This window comes from Anomaloglossus baeobatrachus, unplaced genomic scaffold (assembly GCF_048569485.1).
Source record: "Anomaloglossus baeobatrachus isolate aAnoBae1 unplaced genomic scaffold, aAnoBae1.hap1 Scaffold_414, whole genome shotgun sequence".
NCBI lineage: Eukaryota > Metazoa > Chordata > Amphibia > Anura > Aromobatidae > Anomaloglossus > Anomaloglossus baeobatrachus.
In genome coordinates, this window is record NW_027443475.1 from 69,956 (window position 1) to 89,754 (window position 19,799).

Sequence of the window (19,799 nt, forward strand, 5' to 3'; positions counted from 1 at the left end):
CGCGGGCACGGGTATAGTTCCCCGCGGCCGCGCACGCATGCGTACATACTCAGGATGAGTGTATACAGTACGAAAATTCTAAGTTCTACATATGTGAACTTAGTTCTACCAGTTTAACCTCATATACGTTTCCTGTGGTACGTATTTTTCTATATAATCCTTTTTTTACATGTATGTCATGTATATTAGGGTCTCTCAATTGTACAATCATGAATTGATAATTTATACTAATGTAAATGTACATTAGGTTTTCTGTTTGTTATGCATATAGTTCTAAAAACGCCAAAAAACATTGGCCGAATTTTTGTTACATGCACTACGTGTATAATTGACTGTATGTGTAAAATCAACTGTATATGTTTATGAGATTTGATATTGTATTTTTCTTTTTTCTTTGTTCTAGCACATTTATTTGATAAAGGCCAGAATTGTATGGCCGAAACGTCATAGCACAAACCTTTGCATGAATAATAAAAATTGGCATTGACAAGCATCAATACTTTCGTTTTTTCAATTCTTTGAGTGCCCGAGCTACTTCTTGTATCATTGACTTTTTTCTCGGTGGCACCTAACTTATTGTGAGCCAGATTCTATACTATATATTGGACTGATTTTTTTCTGAGCTCCAAAAAAACCCTTACTCATGTCTTTTACTACATTATCTTTCAACGAGGAGGAGACCTCATCTATTCTATCTAAAGTCACCACCTCTGGTACCTTTCTGACCATCCCAGCAGAGGAAACAAGATCCAGGGACTACGAGAAGGTCTATAGAAAATTAACGGCATTTGAACTGCATTCTATTACGCTAGCTGAATATTTTAAGACGAAGAGGATTCCCCGAGGTCTTAGGGTCCCACTTCGATCTACATTATTTTCTGATAATCCAACGTTCTGTAATAAATTCGAAGGGATCCTCAACAAATGTTCATTGGACATCATTATACTTACCATCGACTATCTGCAGCAAGAGATCACGGACACTACCAATCAGATACGCAGCATTGAGGAGCAATTAACCAATACTCTTCCTACAGCAGAGTGGAATAATATTAAGACTCGAACTCAGGAGACCATCACAGAGTTTAGAAAAACATTACAGGATCGAAAAAGGTCTAAGTTCATCAGGGACCAGGAGGACTATCTAAGGGACCGTGTATATAAGTGGCGTTTCTCTGATTCTTATGACAAACGGCAAACTTATCAGTCATCCTACCAGAGCTCTACCAGCTCGGACAGTGACCAGAGCCACTCACGAGGGGCATCTTTTTTAGGACCCCGCCGTCCCCCAAAAGAAAAACGAGGAGGGGGAAGAGGAAATCCCGGGACCTCACACAAGATCACGACTCGGTCACAGGTAGGACCAACATCGTCTTTAATATTTCCTCATACCACTTATCACCAACAGAGACGAGAGTCCTACAGAAAGGACTCTCCTTTTGTCCAACCCCTTCATTCAATGAGTTTTCAGTAGATCAGGAGTTGCGCCGTTTCTTCAGGTCTGTCAGACTGAAAGCTCACTTTCGTTCCTTAGATAGCAATCACACTACTGCTTTGTCAACTGATCCGCATATGTTCAGATTGAATGATCTTAGGTTGTCTATACCCAGTACATTTTCTCCTCCAAGAATTTATCATCCTGTGGAGACCTTTATCGGTCTAGTTACTGCAGATACCAAGAAAGTTATTGGTGACATAAGGGACGGTCATATGCACATACGCCATAATTTAACACCCGAGGAGACACAAGCTTTACAGGGGCTGAAGGACAATAAGAAACTGATAATTAAGCCAGCAGATAAGGGTGGGGCGATCGTGGTTATGGATAAGTCCTATTATGTGAATGAGATCTACGGACAGCTAAATGATAAAACTACCTATACTCCCATTCCACATGACCCTACACCAAGGATTAGGGAGACTATTAGGCACCTGGTGGATGAATACACAGGATTGGGTACCATTGATGGGAAGTTGGCGGACTTCTTAATCAAGGACCATCCTATTATACCAGTTTTTTATACCCTACCGAAGGTGCATAAAAATCTAACTCAACCACCAGGGCGTCCAATAGTAGCGTCGACAGAGTCCATTCTTTCTCCACTGGCCATAACTCTTGAAAAAATTCTGAATCCAATAGTACCCCTTACCAGGTCTTACGTTAAAGACACCTCAGACTTCCTTCGGCTCCTTGGGACATTACAGAACAGTTCCCCTGACGACATTTTAGTGACTCTGGACGTAAATAGTCTCTATACGAGCATTGGTCATCAACAGGGCATAGAGGCTGTCACCACATTTCTGGATAAACAAACCATACTTTCACGTCATCAAAGAAAATTCTGTCTGGATCTTCTTGAGATTGTACTGCATAACAATTTTTTCCTCTTCGAGGATCAATTTTATATGCAGAGGAAGGGGACCGCAATGGGCTCTAATATGGCGCCGCCGTATGCGAATCTATTTATGGCACACTTTGAGGACAATTTTGTCTATAATCATCATCTATATGTTTCTCATGTCACCACTTGGTGCAGATATATAGATGATATATTTTTGATCTGGCATGGCGATTTGAGCTCATTGCTTTCCTTTCACATGGATCTGAATAGCTGCTTAGAGGGTCTACAATTCACGCTGCACCATGATCTACAGAACATTAGCTTTTTAGACACTATGATAGTGAAGTGCCCGGATGGTAGACTAATCACTGATTTATATACGAAACCAACTGACAAAAACAGTCTTTTACATTTCACGAGTGCGCATCCTAAGCACGTGAAAAAGGCTTTGCCAATGTCACAGATCAAGAGGGTACAACGCATAGTGTCTGATCCGGTTACTCAAACAGAACGCTGTGCAGAAATCAGTCAAAAATTTATGAACAGGGGTTACCCACGAAGTATTGCAGTCCCTTGCCCTACCGACAGGGAGAAACCCGTGATTAAGGGACCTAGGGTAGCATACGTTTCTACATACCACCCCTTTCAGTCGCAGATAAAAAAGGCCATTCTTGGCCATTGGTCCTTGTTGGGTAAATCTTATCCCGAAGTGCCAGCCTTCCAGAATCCACCTTTGTTTTGTGACAAACGACCAAGAAATTTACGGGATTCATTGATTAGGGCAGATGTGGGTTCCCAAAAGAAGGAGCCCCGTCAGACATTTCTTCATACTGCACGAAAAGGCAATTTCCCATGTTTACATTGTACGCAATGTTCAAATATGACAAAAGGTAGCTCTTTCTCCCATCCACGCACGGGTAGAATTTTCCATCTCCAGGACTTTTTTACATGCGATTCGTCATACGTGATCTATCTCATTAAGTGTCCTTGCGGTCTCGGGTATGTTGGGGAGACCACCCAACATATCCGAGACCGAATTAGAAAACACAAGTCTACTATTCGATGTAAATATGAACTTCTACCAATCCCGCCGCATTTTATGAAGGCAGGCCACTCGGTATCGCAATTGCGCTATCAGGTGATTGAGCATATCCCGGTTAGTAGGAGGGGAGGCAATAGGATCTTAAAACTGAAAGAGAGGGAATCTTTTTGGATTTATACTCTACAGACACTCGAGCCCAATGGCCTCAACCGTGAATATGAGGTGTCTTATTAGTCTAAATAGAACTTTATATGTAATAAGGGACCTGAGAATTTAATTGAATTTTAATTGGGGTTATAGGGGATATTTACTATTGGATTATATAGGCAGGCTTTGAGGGGCTTTTAGACAGTTTCTATTATCTTATATTATTACTCCATAAGACTAATCACTTTCTCTTTTATTCTTTAGGCACCTTAATATACCAGCACGGATGTCACGTCATCACCACATCACGTCTACCTATGGATCACTCCGTCTTCACCTTACTGTATTTTCGTACTGTATACACTCATCCTGAGTATGTACGCATGCGTGCGCGGCCGCGGGGAACTATACCCGTGCCCGCGCTAGCGTCAGTCATACAAGGGTATCACGCCCCATTCACTCTCACATGCCGTGTGTGGGGCATGGGCGCGCGTCCAACCTGGCGCGCGCTCCTGTTCCACGTCCGGCAGTACGCCGCCTGTGGTCCGCTTGTGCGCATGCGCGGGGGGCGTTCCTGACCGGGATGCCCCCTGCGCCTGCGCGCTGATGCGTTCCACGGACGGCGCTGCGTGTCACACACAGGATTTCCTGTGTTCATGCCTTAGCTTTAAATGGCGGCCGCCACACACCCGCCGGTACCTCCGGTCATCACGCAGCTTTCATCCCCACGGAATCACCACTGCAATTACGTACTCAGGTAATGGATAGGGGGTCTTTCCCTCTTCATTTTTGCAGAATCCACTATGATATGTTTATTGATTATGCAATTCCTACAGATCCTCACAAGGGGGCTACAGGATTACTGACAGTGTATTTCCACTGAACCACCACTGCATCTGACCTATCCAGGTAATGAATAGGGATTAATTAATACCCCTGGCATAGAGAGGCTAATCATTTTTTAATATAATTCCTACAGATCCTCACTGGGGGGCTGTAGACACAGGACCTACAGGATTACTGACAGTGTATTTCCACTGAACCACCACTGCATTTGACCTATCCAGGTAATGAACAGGGACTTATTAACACTCCTGGTGTAGAGAGGTTAATCATTTTCTAATGTATTGTACAAAAACTTATAGACACACAAGGAGATATTCCCTAAAGGATCTTTAAAAGTACACCAAGGATTAAATTTCAACACACACAAGTGGTGAGTGATGAAAATCCAATCCTGTTCATATGTGTGTCATCCCCTCCATGTTTCTCTGTCAGTCGTTTACTCTTCATGTTTTACTCTTCATATTTGAAGGAACTTGGTCCCATAGCACAACAACAACACGAGCATGAGCCCCTTGAGAGGTTAAATGACGTTGATTAAGGTAACACTACATTTCTTACTGTGCCCAACATGGTGACTGAATCTGGACTAAGCCCTGCCTGGCCTCTTTCTTTCCCCCCCCCCCACCCCAGTCTTTTTAGAATCATTACTCTTTTTTCACCAGATGGTGGTTCCAATTTAATTCTTATTACTCTTTGTGTATCCCAAGTGTTATAGCGGACTATACACCACAGCTTGTTAGTGAACATTTGGGTCTCTAAGAGACATTTTACATAGAGAATAGCAAAGGTAAATTTTGTTATTGATTTCATATATTTTCCTTATGGTCCCTTTCATACATATATACATGAAATATCTATAATATTCCTAAGATGGGTTTATTTTTCACTTCAGGTTGATCACTAGGGTACCACTGATCTACATATGTGAACTTAGTTCTACCAGTTTAACCTCATATACGTTTCCTGTGGTACGTATTTTTCTATATAATCCTTTTTTTACATGTATGTCATGTATATTAGGGTCTCTCAATTGTACAATCATGAATTGATAATTTATACTAATGTACATTAGGTTTTCTGTTTGTTATGCATATAGTTCTAAAAACGCCAAAAAACATTGGCCGAATTTTTGTTACATGCACTACGTGTATAATTGACTGTATGTGTAAAATCAACTGTATATGTTTATGAGATTTGATATTGTATTTTTCTTTTTTCTTTGTTCTAGCACATTTATTTGATAAAGGCCAGAATTGTATGGCCGAAACGTCATAGCACAAACCTTTGCATGAATAATAAAAATTGGCATTGACAAGCATCAATACTTTCGTTTTTTCAATTCTTTGAGTGCCCGAGCTACTTCTTGTGTCAACAACTCAGTGTCTGCTTCATGTGATGTGAGGATTCACATATCTACACTGTGTATCTGCAAGCAAGAAATAGTGCGATAATAATAATAATAATCTGCAATAAAATATAGTTACTGCAGATTTTTGTGAAAAACCTTGACCACTATTTTTCCTTTGGCTACATGATATTTTGTTCATGCTGTCAAACATCGCAGCATGCCTATGTCACTACTAGCTTGATACAGGTCCGGGAGGTGGCTTTCATTTCCGCACTGGTAATAGCCACCCGTCCCTCACAGCATCACTCTTTCAATGGCATCAACATTCTGGATGCACATACAGTTGAAAACAAGAAGGAATCTTAAGCCTGCTTTACACGTTGCAATTTCGCATACGATTTCGTATGCGATTTGCAACGCCCCCATCGTATGTGCGGCACGTTCAATTTGTTGAATGTGCCGCACAAACGATTACCCCCGTCACACGTACTTACCCCTCCATACGATCTCGATGTGGGCGGTGAACGTCCACTTCCTGGAGTGGGAGGGACGTTCGGCGTCACATCGACGTCACGCGACAGCCGGCCAATAGAAGCGGAGGGGCGGAGCTGAGCAGGACGTAAACATCCCGCCCACCTCCTTCCTTCCGCATTGTCAGCCGGGAGCTGCAGGACGCAGGTGAGATCTGTTCATCGTTCCCGGGTTGTCACACACTGCGATGTGTGCTACCGCGCGTACCATGAACAATCTGACGTGCAATTCTAGAGAAAGGTACAATGTGTATGCGATGAACGTTTTACCGTTCAATCGCACGTACCTGTCACACTCTGCAATGTACCTTACAATGCCGGATATGCGTCACTTACTACGACGTGACCCCGCCGACACATTGTAAGATACATTGCAGCATCTAAAGCTGGCTTTTAGCTCCCTGTTCCATCTTTCACCCTGTTTATGTGAGCTCTGAGACTCAGCACTGTGTGCATGATGTCACTATATCGCACCCTCTGTACTGAGCTTCAGGACGCACGCTGCAGAAAATGGAGCAGCAGGGAAATGAGGAAAGGTGAGTAATTTATTATTTGTCAAATTTTATACATAAATGGGGAGAAATATGTGTGTTCACATAGTGTTGGGCAGAGCTGGCGTCACCCCACCAGTGCACTTGGGGAAGTGCCAGGGTCCTGTACAAACTGAGGCCAACTCGCTGTTGGGGACACTGTCAGCCTTGTTTGCTTGACGGTGTCCCCAGCTCTTTATGATGTATGGTGCCCACCGCCCTAGTAACTGTCTCCCCCCTCCCCCGTGCACTCTCCTCTTGTGAGCTGTCTCATCAGTATGTGCTGAGTGCAGCGTTCTGAGCTCCTGGCTTCTAAATACTAAGAAGCTGGGTGCTTACCTATCCCCGCCGGATGGCGCATCCTCGCCACCTCTGCGTTGCCCGCAGCACTGTGATGAGATGCAGAGTGATGACATCATCACACTGGGCTGCTGGATGACATGCGGCCTCTTTACTCTGCTCCACTCCCTTGTTTCCGGTCACATGGCTAATTTGCATGCAATGCCCTAGAAGGGCTTTGCATGCACAGTAGTTATATGTAGTTCCTCAAGCGACACTGACGAGCCCCTCTGCTGCAACTGTGACTAGGACTAGGAGAAAACGTTGGCCCTGCTGGAGCTTAATAATGCTTAGTAATTATTCTGGGTACAGCCAGGCCACCGCTCTTCTCCGGGCCCGATATCTAAATCACAGTTGTAATGCCCTGATGGCAGCCCAGAGCACTCAGATCTTATTTCAGAGACGTCTCAAGCAGCTTTTACTATAGCGGTCCCTATAAGGCCCAGTGCCCATGCTGAGTAGTTTTGACGTATATTTTGAGAAATCTGCAGAAAAATCTGCATGTCCATTGTGAAGCCAGCAAAGTCTATGAGAATTCATAAGGGCTGTACCCACGTTATTCTTCTCTTGCGTATTTGGTGCAGATTTGATGCAGAAAACAAGAAATCTTCAACAAATACACAAGGGAAAAATACTCAACGTGGGCACAGGCACTTCTCAATTCTCATAGACTTTACTGGCTTAACAATGGACATGCAGATTTTGCTGCAGATTTCTGAAAATCAGTGTCAAAATCTGCGTCAGAATACGCAGAGTGGGCACAGGGCCTAATGATGTGCAAAATGCTAGTCTTTATGAATCAGAATCATATTTTTTGGAAAATATAAGTAGCAATCCTGTCTGTCAATATCATGCCCCAAGGAACAGAGTTATATGTTTGTCTGTTCATTCTACTATCAATGTACTTGAAAGCTATTTCCTTTTTTATTTTATTCTTTTTTATATGTTCTGTCACTATTTTTAGAAATGAAAATGTTTATTTGCTTGAACATTCCAATGAATGTATTGTGGATTCTAAAGAGATTATTTGTTATAAATCTTTAGTCTGTACAGCAAAGAGCAACTGAAGAAGAATATGAAGATTTGGACTCTGATTATGAACCAACTTACGAAGTATGTTGATTGATGAACGCTTATTTTATTGAACAGAAACAATGTGTTGTTACTGAATTGTTTGTTTTTTTTTTCTCACCAGACAGAAACTTCAGAGGATGAGGAACCTGAGGAATTCAGACCAGCAAGAACAAGCAATAACACAGTAATTTTTTCCAAACCTTCCAAATTAAATGGTCCAGGGAAGCAGACAATATTTAATTTGGTTTTCCCAGGCTCTGATGAAAAGGTTACAGGAACTGTTTGTTAAAAAGATTCAGCAGTTTTCTGAAACAATCAACTTTATTGATTTTTCAATATAGGTTACAAAAATTAGAACCTACATCAGGGGTCTCAAACACGCGGCCCGCGGGCCGCATGCGGCCCGTCAGGCTGCTTCGTGCGGCTCCCAGGCCCGTGCCCCTGTTCACTATTGCGGCCGGTGCAGGGGCCGCAGCCACTGTCTGCACTTTGTTAGATGTGTTTTGCCCGTTGCCGGCGCTGCGCTCTCAGATGCAAGGACTGTGCGCGCGCAGCGCCGGCAAAACATTCATCTGACAGAAATCGCTGCCAGTGGCTGCGGTCCCTGCACCGGCCGCAATAGTGAACAGGGGCACGGGCCTGGGGCCGCACAAAGCGGAGGTTAGGAGCCGAGGGAACGCGGGACAGGTGAGAAGAATGGTGTTTGTTTATTTTTTGTGTATGTGAAGGACGGCACATTAACCCCTTATCGACCTATGACGTACTGGGTATGTTATGGCTCCCTGGTACTTAAGGACCCATGACATACCCAGTACGTCATGGCGAAATCATAGCCGCAGTGGCTAGGCTACGATCGCCGTTTGCATTGCCAATAGCAAATACCTTAGATTCGGGGAGGAGGGAACCTCAGGAGGGGTGGTGTCTCCTCCCCGGACCTACGGAGGCTGTGATTGGCTGTGCGGCGTTCGTCAGCCAATCACTGCCACTGTAATGTTACAGCCATTGAAAATGGCTGTAACATTGAAATCCAACCCTGATCAGTGCAGCTGTAGCACCGATCATTGGCTGGAGCTGGGTGACCTCTGTTTCACCCGCCCCCAGCTCTGATTGGAGAGACGGGCCTTGTGACCGATCTGTCCAATCACTGTGGATCTGGGGCCGGAGACCGCCCCCTCACCTTCACTCCGGCGTCTGTGGGTGGAAGGAAGCCGAGAGCGATCGGTAAATTATAGCGCCCCCTTTCACCCGCCGCCGCCACTGCCCCCCCATTACTACAGGATGGGGACATTACTATAGAATAAGGACAAGGTGGGCACATGTCTATAGAATAGGGACAAGGTGGGCACATTACTATAGAATAGGGACAAGGTGGGCACATGTCTATAGAATAGGGACAAGGTGGGCACATGTCTATAGGATGGGGACAAGTTGGGAACATGTCTATAGGATGGGGGCAAAGTGGGCACATGACTATAGAATAGGGACAAGGTGGGCACATGTCTATAGGATGGGGACAAGGTAGGCACAAGTCTATAGGATGGGGACAAGGTGGGCACCTTACTATAGAATAGGGACAAGGTGGGCACATGTCTATAGGATGGGGACAAGGTGGACACATTACTAAAAGATGGTGACATTACAAGGATGGGCATAATACTATTGGATGGGGACATTAGAATAGGGACAAGGCTGGGGTCATTACTATAGGATGGGATTTCTATATAGTGATAATTGTAACACTATTAGTTACAAGAAAGGGATAAGATGTAAAAAAAAAACAAAATAAGGCATGACTTTTTCTTTACCATCAATTTTTTTTATATATATATATATATATATTTATTTATTTAACCAAAGAATGTGCACATTTGTTATAATAAACAAGTGAAAAATGTTGAAAATCAGTGATCCAAAGGTGTGTAAAAAAATATATATGGTACCAATAAAAATGTCACTTTGTCCCGCAAAGAATGCGGCCCCCCAAATTATTTTTTTCCTCTGTGCGGCCCATACACCCAGCCGAGTTTGAGACCCCTGACCTACATTATACTATGGGTAGGGCACAAGTACCAACGGTGGATACAAGCAAACTACTGAATATTGAGGCTATGTGCCCATGTGAGATGAAACCTGCGGATTTATCTGCGGAAAATCCGCGAATATTCTGGATTTTCAAGGTAAATCCGCAGGTTTCATCATGTACATACACTCCCATGTTATCCTATGGGACATAGGGAGTGCTGTGTCCACGTTGCGGATACGTGCAACTGCGGAACATGTTGCGGATGTCCCGCAGCCACACGTAATTGCATGTCAATTCTTTCCACGGAATTACCTGCGGAAATCTGCATTGGTCCCATACTTACCTGCCTTGATAGCAGACACCCGGTCACTTTCCTCCGGTGGAGCGCGGTGGATCCAGGAGCAGGAAGGAGAAGGTGAGTGGGCCTGCACGAGCTCCGGTCATGTGACAGCCAGAGCTAGTTCAGGTCCACCCACCTTCTCCTGCACAGTGCAGACACGGCCGGAGAGTGTAGTGCTGTGTGATGGAGGTAAGTATGAACTCCCCGATCACTCCAGCACTTGTTCTGCATTGAGGATGCAGTGCCGAAGCCATGGTACTGTATCCTCAATGCAGAATGACCGCAGGATATCCGCAGGACATTACGCAAGAAAACCGCAGCATGGAAACAGAAAAAGTTGTGCTGCGGTTTTCTGGGAGCACCTGCGGAATGCCCTGCGGATATAACCGCAGGACACTTTCCTCGTGGGCACATAGCCTGAGAGTGTACAATGCACACACTGTATCAACTTGCTCTGTATTCCCAGTGTGAGTGACCAATTCTTACCAACTTCTCTGTTTGAAATTGTATTCAGAAAAAACACCTGAGAATAGTCACCACATGACCACGCTTAGGCCTATTTCAGACGTCAGTGATTCTGGTACGTTTGTGCTTTTCTTAATACGTACCAGAATCACTGACATATGCAGACCTATTATAATCAATGGGCCTGCGCACACATCAGTGATTTCTCACTAACTGTGTCTCTGTGCGGCATCCACACGTGTCCGTGATTCCCGCACAAAGACATGTCCGTTTTTTTTCTGGCATCACTGATGTACCAAAGAACACATTATGGTGTGATCCATGAAACACGTTCCAGAAAATCACGTACATTTAAAATAAAAAAACATTTTCCACTCACCTTCTCCAGCGACGATCTGTGCAGCCTGTGCTCTCAGCTTCTTCCTGGCTGGATCATTATGGCATGCATATTCATGTATGCAGCCAGAGCAGACCCGGAAGTAGCTGCAGAGGTGAGAGACAGTGGTGGCCGGATGCTGCAGAGCTGTAGACTTCAGCACCATGGACAGTAGGAATAGGACAGGTGGGTTTACGTCCATATGCAATCACTGCTGACGGATCACGTATTACGGATTGCACATGGACAACCCATGTGTGCCGTGAATCACGGCCCACGGAGGGACACATGCGTTTTTTACACATCAGTGAAAAACGTCTGTGTTTTTAACTGACGTGTGAAACAGGCCTTAAGCAAACTATCTACATGAGGTGATGTGATTTGTACTCACACAAGGAATGCAGGGTAATTGTGACTGTGCGCATATTGCTCAGTCGCAATTTTGCAGTATGCAGTAACATCGAGTTTCTTCCTTTGAGACCATAATGCACCTTTTAACTCTTACACTTCAATGTGGTGTTTTCTCATAATTTAGACATAGATATATGTCTATGTTTTGGGTAGAACTATGTTTAAAGGGGTTGTCTGGTCTAAATCCATACGTCTGCAGTCACTATGTTATTGCAAATTTAGGAATCCTATTAACACACCCAATGTGTGTTTACAGAATTCCTCTTTTTTTATATTGGTAAATGGTGTTCACATGGCTGCAAGTATGTGATATGCTGCTTCACTGCCAGAATTCAAGTAGATGTGCGCAGACTCACTCAATACACTTGTGTTGAATGAGGGTGTGGACGTGTAGTCGGCTTGTGACCGCATGTATGCTGATTGCATATTTGAAGACACTTGACTGCCCACTATAAGGTCCAGCAAAATAGAATACTGAAATCACGCACACATACTCTGTGACAATTCTCAAGTCTACATGACTGTAGACTTTAACTTCAAGCCTGAAAAAAACCTTTCATATTCTTTTCAAAATTAGATGTAGAACATCCAAATTTTAACAAATTAAAAACGTTGTCTAGAACGAAAAGACTGCAGTCACTGTGTGACAGAACAGATGCTTCTGCCTATGAATATTTATATTGTATAGATCACCACCGTTCCCGACTCGATAACTCCTCGCAGTGCACAGCGTGTGTGCTGGGAGTCTTAATAAGTCTGCAGTCACTTAGAGTAACGGTAGACTTGTCATTTTAGACCAGACAACACCTGTAAGTCAATCACAATATCAATTATATTGTTTAAATTGTATTGATTTTATAGGATTTTCATGGTCTGTTGCAAAGATTACGTCAAAGAATTGATGAGGAGAATCGTTTGGATCCATGGTGCTTTCAAACTGATCCTCACTGGGGAGAAAATGAAGAGCGTCCACTACCAGTTCAAGATACTGAAGGCAGGCTAGAGAACACCAACTGGTGTTCATGTGGCCATTGTAAACTAATGCCACGTCTCGAGGAATCCATATGCTGTCATGAGTTTCAGCAGATGGACCGTTTCAGACATAACATAAACTGCATTGCAGAGTATGCTGACTTCTTGGCAAAGGTCGTATGCAGGGATTATCTATTTGAATTGGTGGAATCTGATGCTCGCATAACACATGCACAATTTCAGCGTCATGAAAATCGGTAAGTTTATGTTAAAGATAATTAGCATTATGGGAATGATATGAATCTCTCTTTCTCTGTAATGTGTGTGTGTCTCTATATGTGAACAGCTGCACTCTATCACTGTCACCGGCTGGTCACGAACAATACTTGCGCACATCACGCAGATGCTACTGTAAAAGCTTTTGAAATCATTGTCTTGTTATATTAATCTCCATTTTAAAATAGGATTGTAACTATATTACATTTCTGCTATCTATTGTAGTTAATATAATATTGCAATATTGCTTTATTTTTCAGAATTTTACGTTTAGTGGCATATAAGAAATTCACCGGCATGGTGTACAGTATCCTCGGCCATTCTCACAGAGTGCCAATCCCATCATGTGCTGTTAATAAAATAAGAGAGTCATTTCCTGATCCACTTGGACGTTACACAGGATTTAAATGGTATGCCACTCATGCCACTGCTCCTCTTCTAGCCAACTTCAATTTTTAGATAATGTCTGTATTGTACATTCAATTATCATATGTACATTTTTTTGAGCACTTTGTTATATTTTGAATGTTATATTTTTTTTAATATTGATAACATGACTTTGTTTACAATCATTATAAATTTTGTTAATATTGAAATTTGTCTTAGTTGTAAATTTTATTTTTAGAAACTGTTAAATAATATAAATAAAAAAACAAAAAAACAAAATACTGACATCAAGAGATTTAACGTGTTAAATCTAAAAGACATATCAATCACTGGAATAATAAAACAAAGCCATAGAAGCCATTTTAATATTTTTAGAATTTGATTGGTATTTTACCTCACTATTGGTAAGCTAAAAATGTGCCGCCCTTGCAGCGGTCCAAATCGTTCGGATCTGGGGGTGGTGATTACTCTTTGCTCGAGGGTCTCCCTATCCGGGGGCTAGTGGCCATACTCAAATTGACAAGGGGGTATTTACAGGGGATTGGTATAGTTTGTGACACCACCCGTGGTGTATGGTAATTGGGAGTACCGCCACTGCCGTTGGGAGTACCCGGGGTGATCTGTGACCTGCCTCCTGGCACAAAAGTTTAGATTGTCCGTTGTGGCACGTGAGATTGGAACTTTACGGGACCCGCTCCCCACTATGGCTAAGTGAAGGAGCCTGCTCTCAGGAGCTCACGCTCGGGATTTCAGTGTGCCAATTGCTAGGAAAGCCCTATCCCCCTCGTTGTGCTATTGCCCCCGATCTCTGAGCTTTGTAGGAACAGTCCATAAAGGCCCTGTCTTCCGCAGGTTAATTTCCGGGACGCCTGAAGCTTCTCCCCAACCTATGGTCCATGTACCTTCGGTCCCAGACTGGTGATAGGATCAGGCTGCTGACCATCCTCCTTGACGGGTTCCAGGCACCTAGCCTCAATCCCCTGCGACCGGGGGTCCAACTCCTTTAGGTCCAGACCACCGTCTGTTACATAGTTTACTTCTCCCCTGGGAGCTACAACTCCCAGCTTCCTCAGAGCTCCTCACAGCTTGAGGGCTACCACTCAACTGACTAGACACCTCCCACTTCCCTGCCTGACCCCTAGGTGGGCGGCCCTATTCCTGCTTAACACTAGAACTATATATATAGTTATTATATATAATATATAATATATATAGAAGTGTATCTAGGATTTGTGAATGCTGATGGAGACAGTACTGCAGGATAGAGACTCAGAACCATGGGGGGTTGAGCCGAGCAAGGGGAGGGCAGATTGTGCAGAATCCTCAGACGACCCGAATAGTCCATGGCGTCACAAAAAAAAGTGTGTAAAAAAAAAAATCAGAAGTGGGGACAACTTGTAAAACTTGGCCAGTCAACCCGACTATCCATATATTCTGCCTCTTGTTTTCTTACAAAGCCTATCCTGTCCTCAGATACACTCTCCACATCTCATGAATTTGCATGCTACGAACACTTATGGGTTGTCATGGTCTTCCCTGAAGTGTATCAGTACAGCACAAACACTGACACCAAGATGGGAAAAAAACTGTTAATACACCATTTTCTATTCAGCTTTATGTTTGCCTTTACATATTGTAATGAATATATATATACATATCACATTTCTAGGTATGGTTCTGTTTGTGGACATGTCAGTGTGTATAGATGCTTGAGCATGTGTGTGTAGCTAAGGCCCCCTTCCCACATCAGTGTCTCCAGTATTACTGGCGTCTATTTTCACATGTACTGTAGACACGTTCACACACATACTCATTATCATTGGTCTTTATTTTCACACCTCCGTATTGTCACATGAACCATGTTTCCAAGTGATCCACACGGAAACGTCCATTTTTTAGCATTAGCATGGAACAAAAGGTTGAATAGCATTCTATGGGTCCGTTAAAAAAGACGTATGGCACACATACACACACAGGGTTGACTGCACACAGCACCTGCAGCATTGCCCCTGCCTCCTGTGACCATTCTCCACCTCCCTGTAAGCTGCATTTGGCATACAAGACGCACACCTCATCTTCCTCACAAGGCAAAGTGTGTCTTAGGCTGTGTGCGCACGTGTGCGTATTTCATGCCTTTACGCTGCGCCAAGCACTGCAGCGTAAACGCATGCGTCCTTCGTCCCCAGCACAATCTATGAAGATTGTGCATAATCCATCCGCATGTTGGGTTTCAGAACGCAGCGATTTGCATGCAGAAATTTTTATTCAAATGGCTGTGTTCAAAAAAACAACATGTCACTTATTTCATGTGCTTTGGATACAGCTCCCACTCTGTCTATGGGAGAGGCAGCATCCAGAGCGCATGAAATACACATTTATGCTGCAAACACTGCATCCATTACACAGTGTTTCTGCAGCGATTTGAAGCGCACATGTGCTGTCAAATCACTGCAGAATTTTCATCATGTACGTGAGAACATAGCCTTATAATACGAAAAATAAGATACATGCTTTTGTTTCAATACACATGCATGTGTACGCGTTCATGTGCGTGTATATCGAAAAACCTGTGTATACTTCTGTATGTTTCTCTGGGGACACTTGTGACTTTGTGTTCATTCAAGTACGTGTGTGTGAGGGTACACATACATGTGTGATACTAGGAATACTATAGAATTAAAAAAAAATTCATATGAATTGAATCATCAGCTTTTAATAAACTATGCACAAAACAACATCAATTTATTTTAACTAATGTTTAATGGGTTACAATTTTTTTTTTATGATGGGCCTAATCAATAACAGGTAGGATGCTGCTAACAACCTACCTGTTGTGCCCAGATCTAATTTCTCTCAGCATATACTTTAGATGTTACAGACAACTCCTGTCTGTAATTCAGTGGCTTCTGCACACTTCACCTCAGCAGAAAAGCAAACTCTCTTCCACTCTCCTGTTAATGATGCGTGACTGCTGAGGTCATGCTGATTGACAGGTGCCTCGCTGATGCTTAACTGTAAGTAGCTGGCCATGAAGCAGCATGACTTTGACATAGCAACTTAGAAGATTAAAGGGTGCTTTACACGCTGCGACATCGCTCGCGATCTTGTTAGCGATGTGACACGCCAGATCCCAGATGCGATCTGCCAAGATCGCACATGTGACCGGCGCTATTAAACGACCTATGTGCGATCTCGGCAGATGGCATTTGCGATCTGGCGTGTCACATCGCTAACGAGATCGCTAGCAATGTCGCAGCGTGTAAAGCACCCTTAAGAGTCGCTGTATTGATGTGGAAAAACTGAATTACTGGCAGGAGCAGTCCATGGGACGGGCAGAACATGCAGTTAGTTGCCTTTGTTAGCAACTACCTACCTCAATTTTTTATGTCCATAGTGAAAAGTTAAAAAAAAAAATCTAATAACCACTTATATAACAACATTATAAAAATGATCAACAAAGAGCCTCATTACAAACCAATTAAATTAGGATACATTGCAGATCCATTTTGACACTCATTGTATTGTCTCAGTATCGGGTCTCATGTTGATGAATTAGTTCATGCTTGTCTGGTTTCTCAACTTGAGCAATGTTCCTGGGAAAATGCTGACGTTTTGATTGCCATGTGGTTTGCAGTTCCTATTTTAGTATGCGTATAACATCTTCTAGTATGTCATCCATAAATTTTTGGGATGTTGGCTCATACAAGGCTTTCACAACCCATGCTCTTCTTCCCTTTGAGAACTCCACGCGATATTGAACTGTGCCAATAGGATCCCCAGACAAAGTTGCCTTTTTTTACAACTGCTGGTACACGATCGACATTCCAATTGTGGTCAAGAGCAGCAAGCTGTGTTCGAGCTACCATGTCATCGATGAAATAGTGTATCCTTTTGGTCCTGTACTTGAGGCATATGCTATGATAGATTTCAAGGTCTCCTGTATGACAAAAATATGTAATTTGATGGAGATCTCGCAGAAGTCTCTTGTTCAGCACAACGTCTTTCAGACATTCCATTGCTGGGGATTTGTCCAACAGCCACTTGGTTGTTTGACAGGCCTCCTCAGAAAGTGGTGGATGTGAGCATCTTGTATATTTTTCTGGCCCCACCCATTCATGGACATTCTGTACATGTTGAATGACTGATTTCCATCGGCTAACCAACTCCTCACCATCTTCGCCACATGTACGTGCACACCACCAAATATGATTTTTAATGGATTGCACCCAATCAACAAGGATAGCACATTCACGTTTTTTTGATGCCATGATAAGTTTGTTTCCTATAGATTTTGCAAGGTGCCAGATATCAAACTGATGATCAATGTGCGAATATTTTTCTCGCATTAACTTACGAATTGACATATGGCGGTCAGTAGCAATGACATGAATGTCGATGCCCTCTTCTAAAAGTTTATCAACAGTGCGCTCAAATCCATTTTTTTCAAGTGCAACTGAGGAGACATTGGGAACTACTTGCTCCACCGAGAAAGCGCATATTTTTCGTGATACTAAATCCATGAGAGAGTATATGCAGTATTTGGCTGAATATCCTGGACTGTCGCACTGTCCATCTCCTGCTAAGCAGACCGAACTTTGTTTAATTTCACTTAGAACTTGCTGTTGTTCCTTTTGCCACTGATGATCTATTGCAGGGAAGAGGTAGTTAGTTTGGTTGTGGTAATGTTTTGATTTACCAATAGCCTTCATTTTCAAAATTTTGAAAAAATCCAGCATTTTCAAAAAACTTGATCCAATAAGCAGCACTGCAGCAGACAACATGACGTTGCCAATAGTACGACGACCCTGTTTCGGTTGACTCTCCCAAAGTTTCATTACATGACCATTGATGCATTTTACTTCAATACTGACCATACTTCCAACATATTTTTTTTTTTAAGAGCAACTAGTTTGCCAGTACATTGCTGTCTAGATTGACAGGGAACTAATGCAAGAAGGGATCTCAGTGAACAATCAAAGATTAGGTATTTTGGTTCTAGTGCATGGTTTTCACATACATTACACAAGTCATCAAAATGACCATCCATCTCACATTCCTCTTCGCTGCTGTCTATAAAATCATCCTCACAGTCTGATAGATGAAATGTTTTATCCCCTGTTTCCACTGCAGTAGAGAAGGTTTCTTCACTAGCCTCTATGGTAGGTTGTAATTCTAAGTCAACAGTTTTAGAGGGTCCTGCACATTCCTGTATGGGGGACAATGGAAAAACACCTTCCATGATGGATGACAGTTCAGTCAAATAAAGATTATCCTTGGTTTGCCTATCATGGGCTTCCATTTCCATTTGTGCATAATTGTGTTCACTAAGGAACGTTTGTTGCAGTTTTCGTTGTTTACCTGTCATGGGGGTTGAGGTCAATACAGGTGGAATTACATTGTTGATTGTTGATTCCACATCTGAGGAGGGATATATATGATGCATCTCATTGCCCCATCCAACACCTGGCCAAGATCTTTTTGCAGACCGTTTTTTTGGTGAATAGTTCAAATCCACCTCAGAGTCAGAACTTGACTCACAAAGCAATTGAGCTGGATCTGAAAGGCTCATTGTAACCTCTGGATCCTCTTCTTCTGGATGCCTACTTTTAGGTTTGACCATCGTACGTCTGTGTTTTTGTTTAAAGTGTGTTTAAGTCTGACGAGATACTTGAAATTTTTCATGTTCAGTGTTACAGGCAAATGAGCAAACGCGTTTGCTTGCTGTTGTTCAACCATCATAAAATAACTGCTTACAGCACTTGTTGTACTTGTGACAGTTGATGTAACTGTAAAGGAAACCGTATTAGTAGCAGCAGTGTTTGTCACAATCGGCACGACTTGCCCAGTAGATGTTGAGACTTGTATGACAGGTAGATGAACTGATTGTTCACGGGAACTCCGAAGTAGCAATGTTCTTTCTATTGGGAAGATTGTAGGAACTGCGTCTGTTCTGAGAATGCGTCGACCTTCAGTATAGGTGTAATCATCAGTGGGAAAATGTAATGAGCAAATACGGTATTTTTCTGAAACCTTGCCATCCAAAATTTTTTGGACCATTTGGTCAACATTCAACTGGTGTTGCCCCATTTTAATTATCCACTGACAAATTCTCTCTGGCTGCCGTGGAAACACATGGAGACTGATGGAGGGATCACGTTTCCTACCACCGGATGTGCAGACTTTTACAATGCAAGATGGCATTCTAAAACAATAAAGAGGTTTATTAGAAAGAAATTAACAACATAAAAAGCTTCAATAAAAAATATGAAAATTTAAATTACAAACAGTTATAAAAGATTGCTTACAAGTATCCAACAAGGCATAATACAATTATTAAAAATTGTTTTTAAT

General features: G+C 42.8%; 2 protein-coding genes across 8 annotated transcripts; both read left to right on the forward strand.

Annotated features, from left to right (window-relative positions):
• The first annotated feature begins 588 nt into the window (after positions 1 to 588).
• LOC142277929 (uncharacterized) lies at positions 589 to 5,687 on the forward strand. Of its 7 annotated transcripts, XR_012741016.1 has the most exons (4): positions 589 to 1,357; positions 3,796 to 4,747; positions 4,847 to 4,916; positions 5,085 to 5,269. XR_012741016.1 is itself a non-coding variant. In XM_075332650.1 (2 exons), exons 1-2 carry the CDS (start codon positions 644 to 646, stop codon positions 3,802 to 3,804), a joined length of 723 nt encoding a protein of 240 aa, XP_075188765.1. In that variant the 5' UTR covers positions 589 to 643; the 3' UTR covers positions 3,805 to 5,269. The 7 variants fall into 7 exon arrangements, 1 of the variants encoding a protein (XP_075188765.1); XR_012741012.1 differs by adding an exon at positions 5,270 to 5,687 and having other exon boundaries at positions 3,796 to 5,164; XR_012741013.1 differs by having other exon boundaries at positions 3,796 to 4,916.
• Positions 4,881 to 13,730, forward strand: LOC142277925 (uncharacterized). The gene is made up of 6 exons (XM_075332648.1): positions 4,881 to 4,896; positions 5,248 to 5,345; positions 8,169 to 8,237; positions 8,320 to 8,382; positions 12,675 to 13,042; positions 13,322 to 13,730. The coding sequence occupies exons 1-6, from the start codon at positions 4,881 to 4,883 to the stop codon at positions 13,518 to 13,520; spliced, it is 813 nt and encodes a 270-aa protein (XP_075188763.1). The 3' UTR covers positions 13,521 to 13,730.
• The last annotated feature ends 6,069 nt before the right edge of the window (positions 13,731 to 19,799 follow it).